The sequence below is a fragment of the Triturus cristatus genome, chromosome 8 (genome assembly GCF_964204655.1).
Source record: "Triturus cristatus chromosome 8, aTriCri1.1, whole genome shotgun sequence".
NCBI classification, from domain to species: Eukaryota; Metazoa; Chordata; class Amphibia; order Caudata; family Salamandridae; genus Triturus; species Triturus cristatus.
The window spans coordinates 1,529,131,200-1,529,143,775 of record NC_140591.1 but is presented as its reverse complement, the minus strand read 5'-3'; the positions used below and the strand labels follow the sequence as shown (position 1 = coordinate 1,529,143,775).

Genomic DNA, 12,576 nt, shown 5'->3' with positions numbered 1-12,576 from the left:
CCAAACAAGTCCGGGCATTTGCTCAGCAGTTCATGCCCCACAAAAACGTGAGTATCAAGGAGAGAAGTTGCTGTTCTCGAAAGAGCTAGAGGCTATAGGGCTCCTGTCACTTAATGGGAGGTTTCCCGATGATATTTCTGCTGACCCTATGCGTTTGTCTACATTCAGGAACACCATTCCTGAATACACATTTGTCAACTTGAATGTAGTGTCACTTATAATCAATTTTAAAATTGAACCAAGATCTGAAAGTGACCACCACCACTATCCTAAAGACACTCAACTAGATTTCAAAGCTTTACTTCCTAAAGATGTCAAGTGGCTGTCCAAAGTACTCAGCAAAATCCAAACTTGACATATCACCATCTATAACTAAATCTGCTAAAAACAGAATATCTACTTATCTCTCTCAGCCCATCTTATAAACTCCTGCACAAAACTGGTTCTAAAGAGATATAAGTATTGGGAAGTAAGCTGAACATTGTACAATGCACCAAATTCCTGGGCTTCATACTGGATAGGCACCTGACCCTAGAGTATCACAGAAACAATCTACCCAACAAAGTTAAATTCTACCTTAGTTTGCTTTGAAATTCCAGATAGTGATTCCAGACAAAGAGTTCAAACAGACAATTCGGGCCCTGATACTCTCAAAACCAGACTATGATAATGAAACAGAAAGGCTGCTGTTCTATTGGCACTACCATATATAACGTATGCAGGTGTCTGAAAATATGTTTTTCTGTACCATTTTGCATTACATGAGATGTCAATAGAGGTTTTCCAAAAGCAGAGTTTTTTTGCTATGAAAATATATGTAAAGCAATAATTACTATATAATCCACATTCTCCTTAAAGAAAGCTTTGTTTTTACCCAGTATTCTTTTAATTGTAGAATCATATTTTGATCTTGGCATGCTACATGCTCTATTCACATTGCCATAACAGATCTATACTGCAGTCGAGGCTGTGGGAATTATGTGATCCTTCTGCTACAGCATTTTCCACATAATTATGGATTTAAATGACTTACTACCTGATCCACCATTTGAAGGATCATTTTAAAACTAAAAAATGGTCCTAGCTCAAACACATACAAAAATACTTAAAAACACTACATGCTGCCACACAGTGGCAGCAAACATTTACAAAGACTAATTAGTCATCTTGCAATTACCCATAACTGCATCCAGATGTAAAACTGATACAAATCAGGGGGAATCTGTGCCTATCCACCATTAATGTGTAGGTAAATGATGAAACTTAAAAATAATACTGTTATAGAATGTGGAACATTAACCCGCAAAATGTACCACTTATTGCCACATAATTTGGTCAACCCTGATGGATAATATGGACCTCCATTGCTGAATAAGTCCAGTGGCCCCAGCTGTAGTTAATCTGCATATTATACTGTGGCTTGGATCACCACCAGATTGTACAGATGAAAATTCAGCTTGATTCTTTCATGGCAAGAGACACTAAGGCAGTAACTTTCTACAATGTTTTGTTCATCTTACCCATTATCAGATTAGCCATTGATGCTGTGATAGAGAACTGCCTCTCCATATATTTGGCCATAAATACCATTATACCAGCCACCATTGCAGATAGATTCACCTGAGCCAAAATCACCAGCAGAAAGACAGGTTTCTTTAGGTATTTCACTAAAACCTTAGGGAAGACTAAAGAAAATAAACAGAAAAAACATGAGCAATTTATCTATAAAAATTTATATAGGTACTTCATATGAAAATTATGAAACTCATGCCAATAACATATCAAATGCAAAATCTTAATTTTCTTTACTGCTAAGGTCAATGACCTCTCTGCATTTTTTCATGCAATGTAAACACTCAAGTTAGGTTGCAAATTTGATTATGGTATTTCAATGAGATTACTTATATTTCAATGAGATTACTTCTATCTCTCGCTGCCTTTAAAACATGAGTCCCAAATCAAAAACATCCTCCTGATCTGGTGATGTGTAGGTCCTCTGTCGCGAAGTGTCTGGGTGGTTGACAAAGTAAATGAGACTGTTCAGGTAGTTGGGGGCCGAGTTGTATACTGCCTTGAATTTGTGGGTGAGGAGTTTGAATTCAATGCATTTCTGTATCGGGTGCCAATATAGTTCCTTGAGGTGTGGTGTGATGTGAGTTTTGTATGGGAGGTTAGGGATAAGTTTGGCTGCCATGTTGGATGGTTTGTAAGTCTTCTAGTCAGCTGCTTGATGATACTGATGTGAAGGGTGTTGGTGGACTTTGCCCTCCTTACAGGGTCACCCCCAGACTTTTTGCCTTTTTTCCTCCACTTTTTGCTGAATTAATTTTTGGTGGGCTTAGAACTCTGTGCACTATACCACTACTCCCCAGTGCTAACGTGCTTGTGCTCTCTTCCTTTAACATGGTTTAATTGATTTATACCCAACTGACATATTTAATTTACTTGTAAGACCCTTGTAGAGTGTATAACATGTATCCAGATCCTGTAAATAAAATAAATGCTATTAGTGCAACTGCAACACTTATTGTGCCAGCCACTTACGTAGCCCCTTAAAACATGTCCCAGGCCTAACATTGCAGCCTGAAAACAGTTTTAAGCTGCCATGTAAACTTAGCATTAAAATCCCCTTGCCAAGTCTTAAACTCCCCTTTTATTACATGCCACCCCTGTGAAAATAAAAGGTTAGACATGTACTTCTAAGTTTTATATGTCCTGGTAGTGAAAAACTCCTAAATTTATTTTTCACTACAGTGAGTCCTACACCTCCCATTGGATAACATAACATTGGGGATTCCTTATGACATTTAATAAGCTGTATTTCCCAATTAGGACCACGTAGATATTTCATGTTTGGTGTCTATGAAATTGTAATGATAAATCCTCTTTAATGGTAATTCGGATTTTGCATTACAAGTTAGAAAATGTCACTTTTAGAAAGTTGACATTTCCCTACCCTTAACCCTTTTAGGTATACATCTGTTTAATTTATTTTTAGAAGCAATTAATAAAAACATTCATCCCACATACATCAAATGGCTAGTTAGAACAATAGAAGGAGACAATGATAGCAGGGAAATATAATAGTTAAGGAAGGCAAAAAAGGGGAGGGAAGGGGCCTAAACGGTAAGAGGAGAAAAATGGGGATGGGTACAAAATTCCTCAGCAGCTCATAGCAGGGAAAAATGTACAGCGGCCAGCACTTGAGGAAAAGTATGAGTAGTGAAGGTTTCTTCCTGCACATCGGTGAGTATCGTGTTCCAAGCGTGTAAGGCAAAGGACCCGTAAATAGGCTGGGAAACTCATCTCCCTAAATTCATTTGACAGGAATTGCACGCAGGGCACCCAAGTTTTGTCAAAGAATGTAAACATGTTAGCCACGGCTGCTGTTAATTTCCCCATCCCCAAGAGATTCCATAACATGTGTAACCAATCCAGGCGCATCGTCACCAATTCTGTGCCCCAATGGGTCTGAAGGACCTGTTTGGCTGTGCCATGTGCAATAGTGATGGCCCGACCCCTCATTGATTTCCTTCCCGGCCAAAGTCATCGAGAAGGTCGTCAACAAGCAACTGGCAGCCTTCCTCGAGACGAACGGATCCCTCGACCCATCACAGTCCGGATTCAGAGCCAACCACAGCACCGAGACAGCCCTCATCGCAGCCACCGACGACATCCGAGCCCTGCTCGACAACGGCGAAACAGCGGCACTCATCCTCCTAGACCTCTCCGCAGCATTTGACACTGTCTGCCACCGCACACTAGTCCAACGCCTCAACGACACCGGCATCCAAGGGAAGGCTCTGGAATGGATCATCTCATACCTCTCCGGCAGAACACAGAGAGTACGCCTCCCTCCGTTCCGCTCCGAGGCCACCGAAGTCACCTGCGGCGTCCCGCAAGGATCGTCGCTCAGCCCTACTCTCTTCAACATCTACATGAAACCCCTCGCTGCCATCGCACGCCAACACAACCTCAACATCATTTCCTACGCCGATGACACCCAGCTGATTCTCTCCCTCTCCAGAGACCCCGACACCGCCAAAGCCAGCCTGCACGAAGGGATGACAGACGTCGCTGAATGGATGAACATCAGCCGCCTGAAACTGAACACGGACAAGACAGAAGTCCTCATTCTGGGACCATCACCCTCCGCATGGGACGACTCCTGGTGGCCCCCGGCACTAGGCACCGCACCTGAACCGACGGACCACGCACGCAACTTGGGCGTCATACTGGATTCCTCCCTATCGATGACCAGACAAGTCAACGCCGTCTCCTCAGCTTGCTTCCACAACCTCCGCTTGCTCCGAAAGATCTTCCGATGGATCCCGACCGAGACCAGGAAGACGGTCACCCACGCTCTCGTCACCAGCAGACTAGACTACGGAAACACCCTCTACGCCGGTACTACAGCCAAGCTTCAGAAAAGACTTCAGCGTATCCAGAACGCCTCCGCCCGACTCATCCTGGACGTCCCCCGACGCAGCCACATCTCGTGCCACCTGAGAGACCTGCACTGGCTCCCTGTCAACAAGAGGATCACGTTCAGACTCCTCACCCACGCACACAAGTCCCTCCACGACCTAGGCCCAGGGTACCTCAACAGCCGCCTCACCTTCTACACGCCCACCCGCCGGCTACGTTCCGCTAACCTCGCCCTCGCCGTCGTCCCTCGCATCCAGAGAGCCACCGCTGGAGGAAGGTCATTCTCCTACCTGGCAGCTAAGACTTGGAACTCCCTACCCGTCCACCTGCGGATGACCCAGGACCACCTGGCCTTCAGGAAACAGCTCAAGACCTGGCTGTTCGAGCAGTAGCAGACCCCCTTCCCCAAGCGCCTTGAGACCCTTACGGGTGAGTAGTGCGCGATATAAGTTCCATGATTGATTGATTGATTGATTGATTGATTTCAGTCGGTATGTAGGGGGTTGAGAAGTCCTAGAAGGATTTGTCTGGGGAACCTAGGAATGTCTGTGCCCTAAATCTCAGTGACACCTGCCAAAACCTCTGCCCAGAACTGTTGTATCTTGGGGCAGTGCCAAAGAAGATTTGTAAGTGTGCCAGTCTGTCCACACTGACTCCAACATGGTGCATCACTACCCTGCTTTCATTTAGCTACCCTAGCCGGCATATAGTACCAGTAGTGCGCAATCTTGAGCATCATTTCCTTACCTGCTGCACAAAATGCAGAGGCGCAGGCCCTATGCCAAATGTCCCCCCATTCTTTGGCAGTGAAGGTATGTTCACACTCATCTTCCCAGCATCATTGTGCTAGTGATTTATAAAGCACAAGTGTGGCGTTTAAGAACTTATATATGTCAGATACTATGCGCCTATTAGAAGAACGAGTGAGGAGCAATTTTTCGAAGGAGGTCAGAGGGTGGCTAGCGTGGGGGTGAATGTGAGGTTGTAGGAGCCAGTGTCGAAGGGCAACATATCACCAATGAGCACTGGATGAGAGGCCATAGTTAGATTGGAGTTGCATGAATTCCATAATCCTGTCGATATCAAAAAGGTCACATACCCTTTTACAGTTGGCAGCTTACCATTGCGCAAAGGAAGGCCCCTGTACCGCCGTGGGGAATTCCAGATTCTCTATAAATGGGGTCAAGACAATATGTGAGTAGGTAGCTTGCACGAGACCTGTGCTGTGTCCCAGACTCCCATTGTAGCTCGGAGGTCAGTGAAGTTTAGGCAACCAGGGTATTTTCTAGGTGTCTATTCCAGCCACTGCCTGATCTGTGCAGCACCAATGATCCTCCATGCGTGGCCTGGACTATTCCACCATGTAATGAAGCTGTGCCACGTGGTAGTATTGTACTAAGTGAGGAATGCTAAATTCACACTCAGTTGGGGTTAAGTAAGCCTGATTTTTCCCCATGCATGCCTTCTTTCCTGCCCAGACGAAGTGAGCTATAAGATGGTGTAGCTTGCCAAGAAGATGTGGAGCGGGTTGGAACAGTAATACTTGCATAACATAAGGAATATCATACAAGAGTGTAATTTTGAACACTGTGAGTCTCCCCAACCAGGAAAGGGTGAATCTCTTCCAATGAGCAAAGGCCAGATCGGCCAGCAGCAAGAAGTGCAGCGTAGTTGCTTTCTGCGTTCCGACCTAGCGTCGGGGGTATCTCTAGACCCAAATATCCCACAACATGGGCAGTCCAGGAAAAGGGGAAGAGGCATTCCAATCGGACATGGTCGGCTTGGGGATAGTAAGGTTGAGGGCATGGGATTTCGGGAAGTTAACTTTGAAGCCAGAGGCTATTCCAAAGGCCTCCATATTGTGCATTAGGGGAGACAAAGAGGTAACAGGCTTTGTCAGAGCTATCATAACATCATCAGCATAGAGTGCTAACTTATGCTCCCTGCCCCCATTCCTAAGCCCACTATGTCAGCATTTCTGCGTACATATTTAGCTAAGGGTTTCATGTAGAGGGCAAAGATTTATGGGGATAGGGGACAGCCTTGGCGAGTGACCTTGGTAATATTGAAAGGTCCCAACAGCAGCCCCTTGACCCTAACTACTGCCGTAGGTTGTGCATAACTGCACCATATCCAGCAGTAGAACCTTGGACGAAGGCCCATTTTAGTTACCACAAGTTAAAGATATGGCCAATGGACCCGATCAAATATGTTTTTGGCATCAACAGACATTAGGAGGGCCGGGAACAAGAATGCTGGCCTTTGTCAATGTGGTCGCAAAGGTGCTTAGTATTAATACCCCAGCCACGCACAGGTATGAACCCAGCTTGTTTAGGGTCCACAAGTCCTTGCATATATGGAGCCAATCGGGTAGCATGATTCTTGTAAAGATGCTGGCATCCACATTTAGCAAAGAAATGGAAAGATATGAGGAGTAGTATGCGTGGTCCTTGCCAGGTTTAGGGATGATAGTGAAGGGCCAGCTGCATCATGTCAGTAAGTGTGCCTGTAGTACTAAAGGACTTATATAAGCAGGCCAGAATAGGTAGTAAGATAGTTGCAGTCATTTTGTAGAAGTCTGAGGTGTAACCATCCTGACCAGGCACTTTGCTTGGCTGCAGAGATTGTATGGCCATGTCTAGTTTAGACGAGTCATCTGGGGAAAGATAGGCCACGGGAGCCTGCGCCAAGTAATGTTCAGTGCCCCCCAAGTCCTGGGCCTGAGCCATGTACAAAATAGACTAGAAGTGTTCAAACTCCTGAGACATGTGTTCATCCTGGTCAACCCTAGTACCCTGTGAGTCCTCAATCTCCAGTATTCTGCATTGGAGTGCCTGAGCACAGAGTTGGTGTGCTATTGCTGCTTACCTTATTGCCCCTGCATAGTATTTTGTGTTTGTATGCAGCAAAGCGTACTCAACTTTATCAATGTCAAGGGCCTTGAGTTGCCTACCAGCTTCCGTAAGCTGGCACTGCGCTTTAAGGGGGCCTGTTTGCTTATGCGCCCTTCTAATTCCCTTATACATCCTCCAGCTGTGACCGTTTGTCCCTCCTGTCCCTCCTGTCCCTCTTAATCTCAACTGCTATGGCGATAAAGCAGCACTGAATTACCACTTTCAAAGTGTCCCACAGCATTGCAACAGGAGTGTCTAGTGTATCGTTAGTATGTATGAAGTCTCAGATGGTATTTGTTATTTCAGTGACTGTGGTCTCATATACAAGGAGTTTAAGATTAAGGTGCCAGTTACGATTTTCCGGTGGAGGACCCAGAAGATGGCATGTAATATTTATAGGTGAATAATCTGAGAGTGCGGCCACCCCAATATCTACCACTCTGGTAGCAGCAGTTAGACACGGGGAGGTAAGGAAAAAATCGGCTTGTGTTGTCGCCATACATCAACTGATCCCACATCCATTGGACTACATTAAAATCACCTCCTAAAAGTACAACTATATCTGGAGTGGCTAGCACCTGCTGCCACCTCGTTTTTAAGGAAGGCATCTCTGTGATTATTGGGAGCGTAAACATTTGCAAGTGTAAATGTGTATCCCTTCATGTCAATGCTCCAAGATAGGAGTCTACCTGGTATCTCTACTTGAGTCTGGGTCACCCTCCCCAGAAAATGTTTGCCCAGTAGTATTGCTACTCCCGACTTCTTCCCCAGCTCATGGGAGAAGTACTGGCGGTCAAACCATCTGGATGTAAGCACTTTCAGTCTCTCTTAAAGAGGCGTATTTATTGAATATGACAGGCCTTGCATTTAGAATACCGAAGGAAGGAGAGGCGTGCTAGTTGTTTCACTGGAGCATTGAGACCCTGAACATTGAGGCTCAGGATTGACATGGAGGTGAGTTGGACCCCACATTATTGACTGTTTAGCGATCTGTTGACATTGGGATGGCTGCCTAGTGCATAGCCAGATGTGAGCTGTCGGAACAAGGAAAAGAGTGGATAACAATAAACAACACAACTGGATGGCTCCCTGCCTGGAAACACATTGATGATCTAAAATCACAGGGTCCATCTTGTCTAGCTTTCGGTGAGACTGGGGAGGGGAGTTCTACCACTATAGAAGGAAGCCAAAATAGAAGGCTATATGGATTCCAACACCTTCAAACCCTTAGCAAGAGGGGGAGGAGTGCCACATCTCAGATGGTTGTGGGCAGCAAGAATCTGCATGGGGATCAGTCCCTTCTAATCATTGTCTGGTTCAGAGGTGCTATCATGCCTTTGAAGTTGGGTCAACAGAGCAGCCCATTCCTGATGGTGCTCCAGTACAGAAGGTTGCAGAAATGTTTGTTCAATGAGCGGGGAAGGTAAGGTGCCCCAGCGAAGGAGGACTCAGAATGCCTCTGCTGAGATTGGATGGGGACATCCTCTTGCAGCCTGTCCATATCCATCAGGGACCAGGCTTCCCCCAGGGTGTGTATACTGCAGGTTCATTGTTCAATACAAAGGTTGGGTGCCCCCACTTATATCTGATCCCTTTGTCCCGGATAAGATTGGTTCACTTCGCCAATACTCCTCATGATGTCCTTGACAGCAGCAGCTGTCTCCTGTTTGAGGGCCACAATGTTCCTGAGAGACCCAAAAAGGCTCGCTAAGAACACCCATGTGACTGGAGCATCATCGTCATAGTGGCCCCTGAAACAATCTTGGCAGAGGCAGGTGCAATGGAGAAGGGCAGGAGTCAGGGACGGTGCACCCAGGGAATGACGCTGAAGTAGGCCATAATCCTGCAAGGCAAAGTGTAGAAGATTCCATTGCCACCAGTCTCTCCAGGGGGCCCATAGCGGGGATCAGTGCCCTTAGTGACAGCTACAGGGGAGGCCCCCGCAGGCCAGCAAACAGGATAAAAGGCCGCAGCGCAGTTCCAGCGTAGAGCCAAGGACCATACCGTGCTTCAATATTTGGGGCTCAGGCGATACCGGTGCAGTCTCTGAGACTGGGTGGGCCCCTCAGCGCCAGGTGAGGGAGCGCTGCACAAGGCTTAATCGTTTCGGGGTGCAGCTCTGGTCCTAATGCCCCTTCACAAGAGAACGGCCTCAAATAAGGTTGTATTTTGTCCTGATTTTTATTTTCCTTGTACATCGCCGATTTAGCCAAGACATTAGAGTTGGAGAAGGGCATTCCTCATGAGCTGGGAGGTACAAAAATAACATATTTGGCCTACGCCGATGACTTGGTGATTCTGTCACAAACACCAAAAGGAGGGGCCCCAGGCCAAAGGGAAAGGGCTCTGTCCATGACTGAAAAGTCATACAAATTCCCTTTGGAAACTCAATTAGTTACCACAAAATGTCATCAACCATTCACTCTAACATTCATCACCATAATCTCATACATGCTTCAATGTTGTCCTTGAAACTGAACAAATCAAATACTACAAGTTAGCTAAATAATACATCTTTAATGGCGTATCATATTATATAATGTTTCAAGCAGCATAAAGAATATATACACATTGAGTTAAAAATGTCAATCTTAAAAACACATATGTGCAAAATATACCAAATTCCATATACAATAAAAGAAAAAAGTTACAAAAATTGTAGGGAGAACACACCAGACTAGTGCATTTGTCTTTCTGATTTGCTAATCTGTATACATCAACCAAAAAGGTACATAAGATAAGAATCTATTGTATCCTTGTGTTCCTCAGATTTAGCCCAACTAACATGTTTGGTTGGTTAACTTGGATTTTCTTCTTCAGGACTATAAGAGATCTTCCATATAAAATGCCTATTGTTACAAAATGCCAAACAAAACACAAATGGTTATATGTTGCATTTAAAAGTTCATAAATCGTCAAGAGTCTGATAGATATGGTCCTTAAAATCCAATGATGGGCCCATCCACTTTTTCAAGTTGAGTGACTACAAAAGGTGATATATCCATTACACTGTAGTGGCCTACAACATCAGTTAAACCACTTACACAAATTTAACCTGGAGAATGGATTAATTGCTAATTTTTCCGCACTGAAGCTCATGACATTTGGCAAGAAACTAAATTCATGTGATGGGTCCTAGGAGATGCTACAATACGATTATCTCAGGGTAACATTTGACAGCAAGGTATCTCATGGTCCAGCCATCTAGCCACCAGAAAGCTTAAGTCAACAATAATCACCAAATCGGTCCAAGATAGGTAAATCTATCTGGCGGGAATGCAATTAGCCCATCACTGAAAGCGTTCAATATGAAACTGACTCCATACTTGCTATGTGCATCTCTTGCATGGAACCACAAGACCATATTCACCCTTGATAAAATTTGTATGCAACCTGACACAATCTGCTTCATCTCCGTACTGCCACCCGCCAAAGTGTCACAAGGCTAGAATTAAGTCTAAAATCTCTAACATCACTCCACTACAGAAGCACCATGAGTTTCTTCTATGACTGTGTAAAAGTGGATCCAACATTACTAGAATAGCTGATGTATCAGGAAGTAAGCAAAACTACATAAAATGGCTTAGAGTTGCATATCTTACTCACAAACATAGATACTTACGATCCACCTGATCTACACACACTGGCGCAGATGAATCGGCCAAGCCAGAAAAACCTACGCTGTGGAACGCTTACTCTGAAACAGAGGTACTGTTATCTGGCACAGGCCAAACAATACAACCATATGGACTATTCCTTGCAAGCAAGAATATCTAGGGTCAAATTTGCCTGGGTATGTAATAGCGTTCATATTGATTTATATCCCAATTTATTAATTCAAAGGCAAATGGAACCCAGTTTTTAAAGATAAAGGGGCACATGCATCAAGGTAGGCAATTGTGATTCCTTAATTGTGATTATTAAGGAATTGCAATTATGGAATCACAATTGCCTATGCATGTAGGTTTCGCTAAAATATTAGCAATTCCAACATATTCCTTAATTCCGAATAGCAAATTGCAATTCGCAATTAAGGAATAGCTTCCCATTCATACCTATGGACCTAGAGGCCCATAGGAATGAACGGGAATTGCATGCGCAATTTGCGAGTAACAAATAGGTACTCGCAAATTGTGCATCCAATTTTAAGGGTGCAAGGAGGCCAAAAGGCCACCGTGATGCACCCTCGAAATTGGCATGTGTGCACATGTGGCGCACACACATGCCCCATGACACTTTGAAAAATGCACTTTTTTCAAAGTTTTTTCAAAGTTTTTCCAAATTACCATCAACTGCGAATCCGCCCGTTTGCAACCAGTATTTTGGTTGATGCATGTACCCCAAAATGCTTGTCGACTTTCTGCGCATGCAATTGAATTCCTTCTGCATGTTTTATGTATCTGCCCTAAAGTGTTGCATTTAAGACAAGCATTTGCAATGCAATAGGTCTCGCATTTACGTGAGTTTGAGCTATTGGCATTGTTAATGACAATGCCTTATATTTATGTTGGTTTTTAAAGCATAAAATGAAAGGCATTGCCATTTACAATGCCAATAGCTTAAACTCATGTAAATGCGAGACCTATTGCATTGCAAATGCGAGACCTTTTGCATTGCAAATGCTTGTTGTTTGTGTAGCCGCATAAGAGTGCACGGCTATGGATTGGTATTTTTATCGATTTATTTGTAGTTTGGACATCTTTGTTTTTTGATGTGCAGTTTCTACTAGGGTCTGTGCCCCTCCTGAATCTTTCTTGCCCCAAGCTCACCCGGTGCTGGCTAGTGGTCGTGGAAACGATAAGGGGGTGTTCCCTCTGATTGTCCGTTTTGTTACCTGTTCTGGGCCCTACAAGTAAGGTGACCTGATGACTCCGTGTCATCAGGGACACAAGCTCGCAGTCCTCCGCTTTCTTCAGCAGCCCGTGAATTTTAGGAATTCCATTCCTGGTTCACAATTGAACCAGTTGGTCTCATACACCTGCAAACACTGATAAAGGAACATGTGTCTCCGCGTTGGACCATTGTGTCCCTGCGGAATAGCGTAATATGATGGCATCTCTTTGGAGGAGGCAGGATTGAGGGGGGGCCAGGGCGGTGCGATGGGGGGTCGGTGCGACGGGAGGGTTCTTTCTCCCGATTATCGTCACCAGAGGCAGCAAGGCAGGCAGCGGCTAGAAGACCTTGCTTCGTGCCCTTGCTGCCTCCTTCGGGCCTGGGCTTCCACCACAAGGACGAGGGCCATGAAATGCTCCTC

General features: G+C 44.9%; 1 protein-coding gene across 1 annotated transcript in view; it reads right to left on the bottom strand.

The window, feature by feature from the left end:
- Nucleotides 1–12,576, bottom strand: part of LOC146806068 (solute carrier organic anion transporter family member 2B1-like) — a 420,860-nt gene that overhangs the window by 185,769 nt on the left and 222,515 nt on the right. Inside the window, exon 9 of the mRNA XM_085623370.1 lies at nucleotides 1,521–1,685. Coding sequence (XP_085479496.1) covers nucleotides 1,521–1,685 — 165 coding nt within the window. The remainder of the gene's footprint in view (nucleotides 1–1,520; nucleotides 1,686–12,576) is intronic.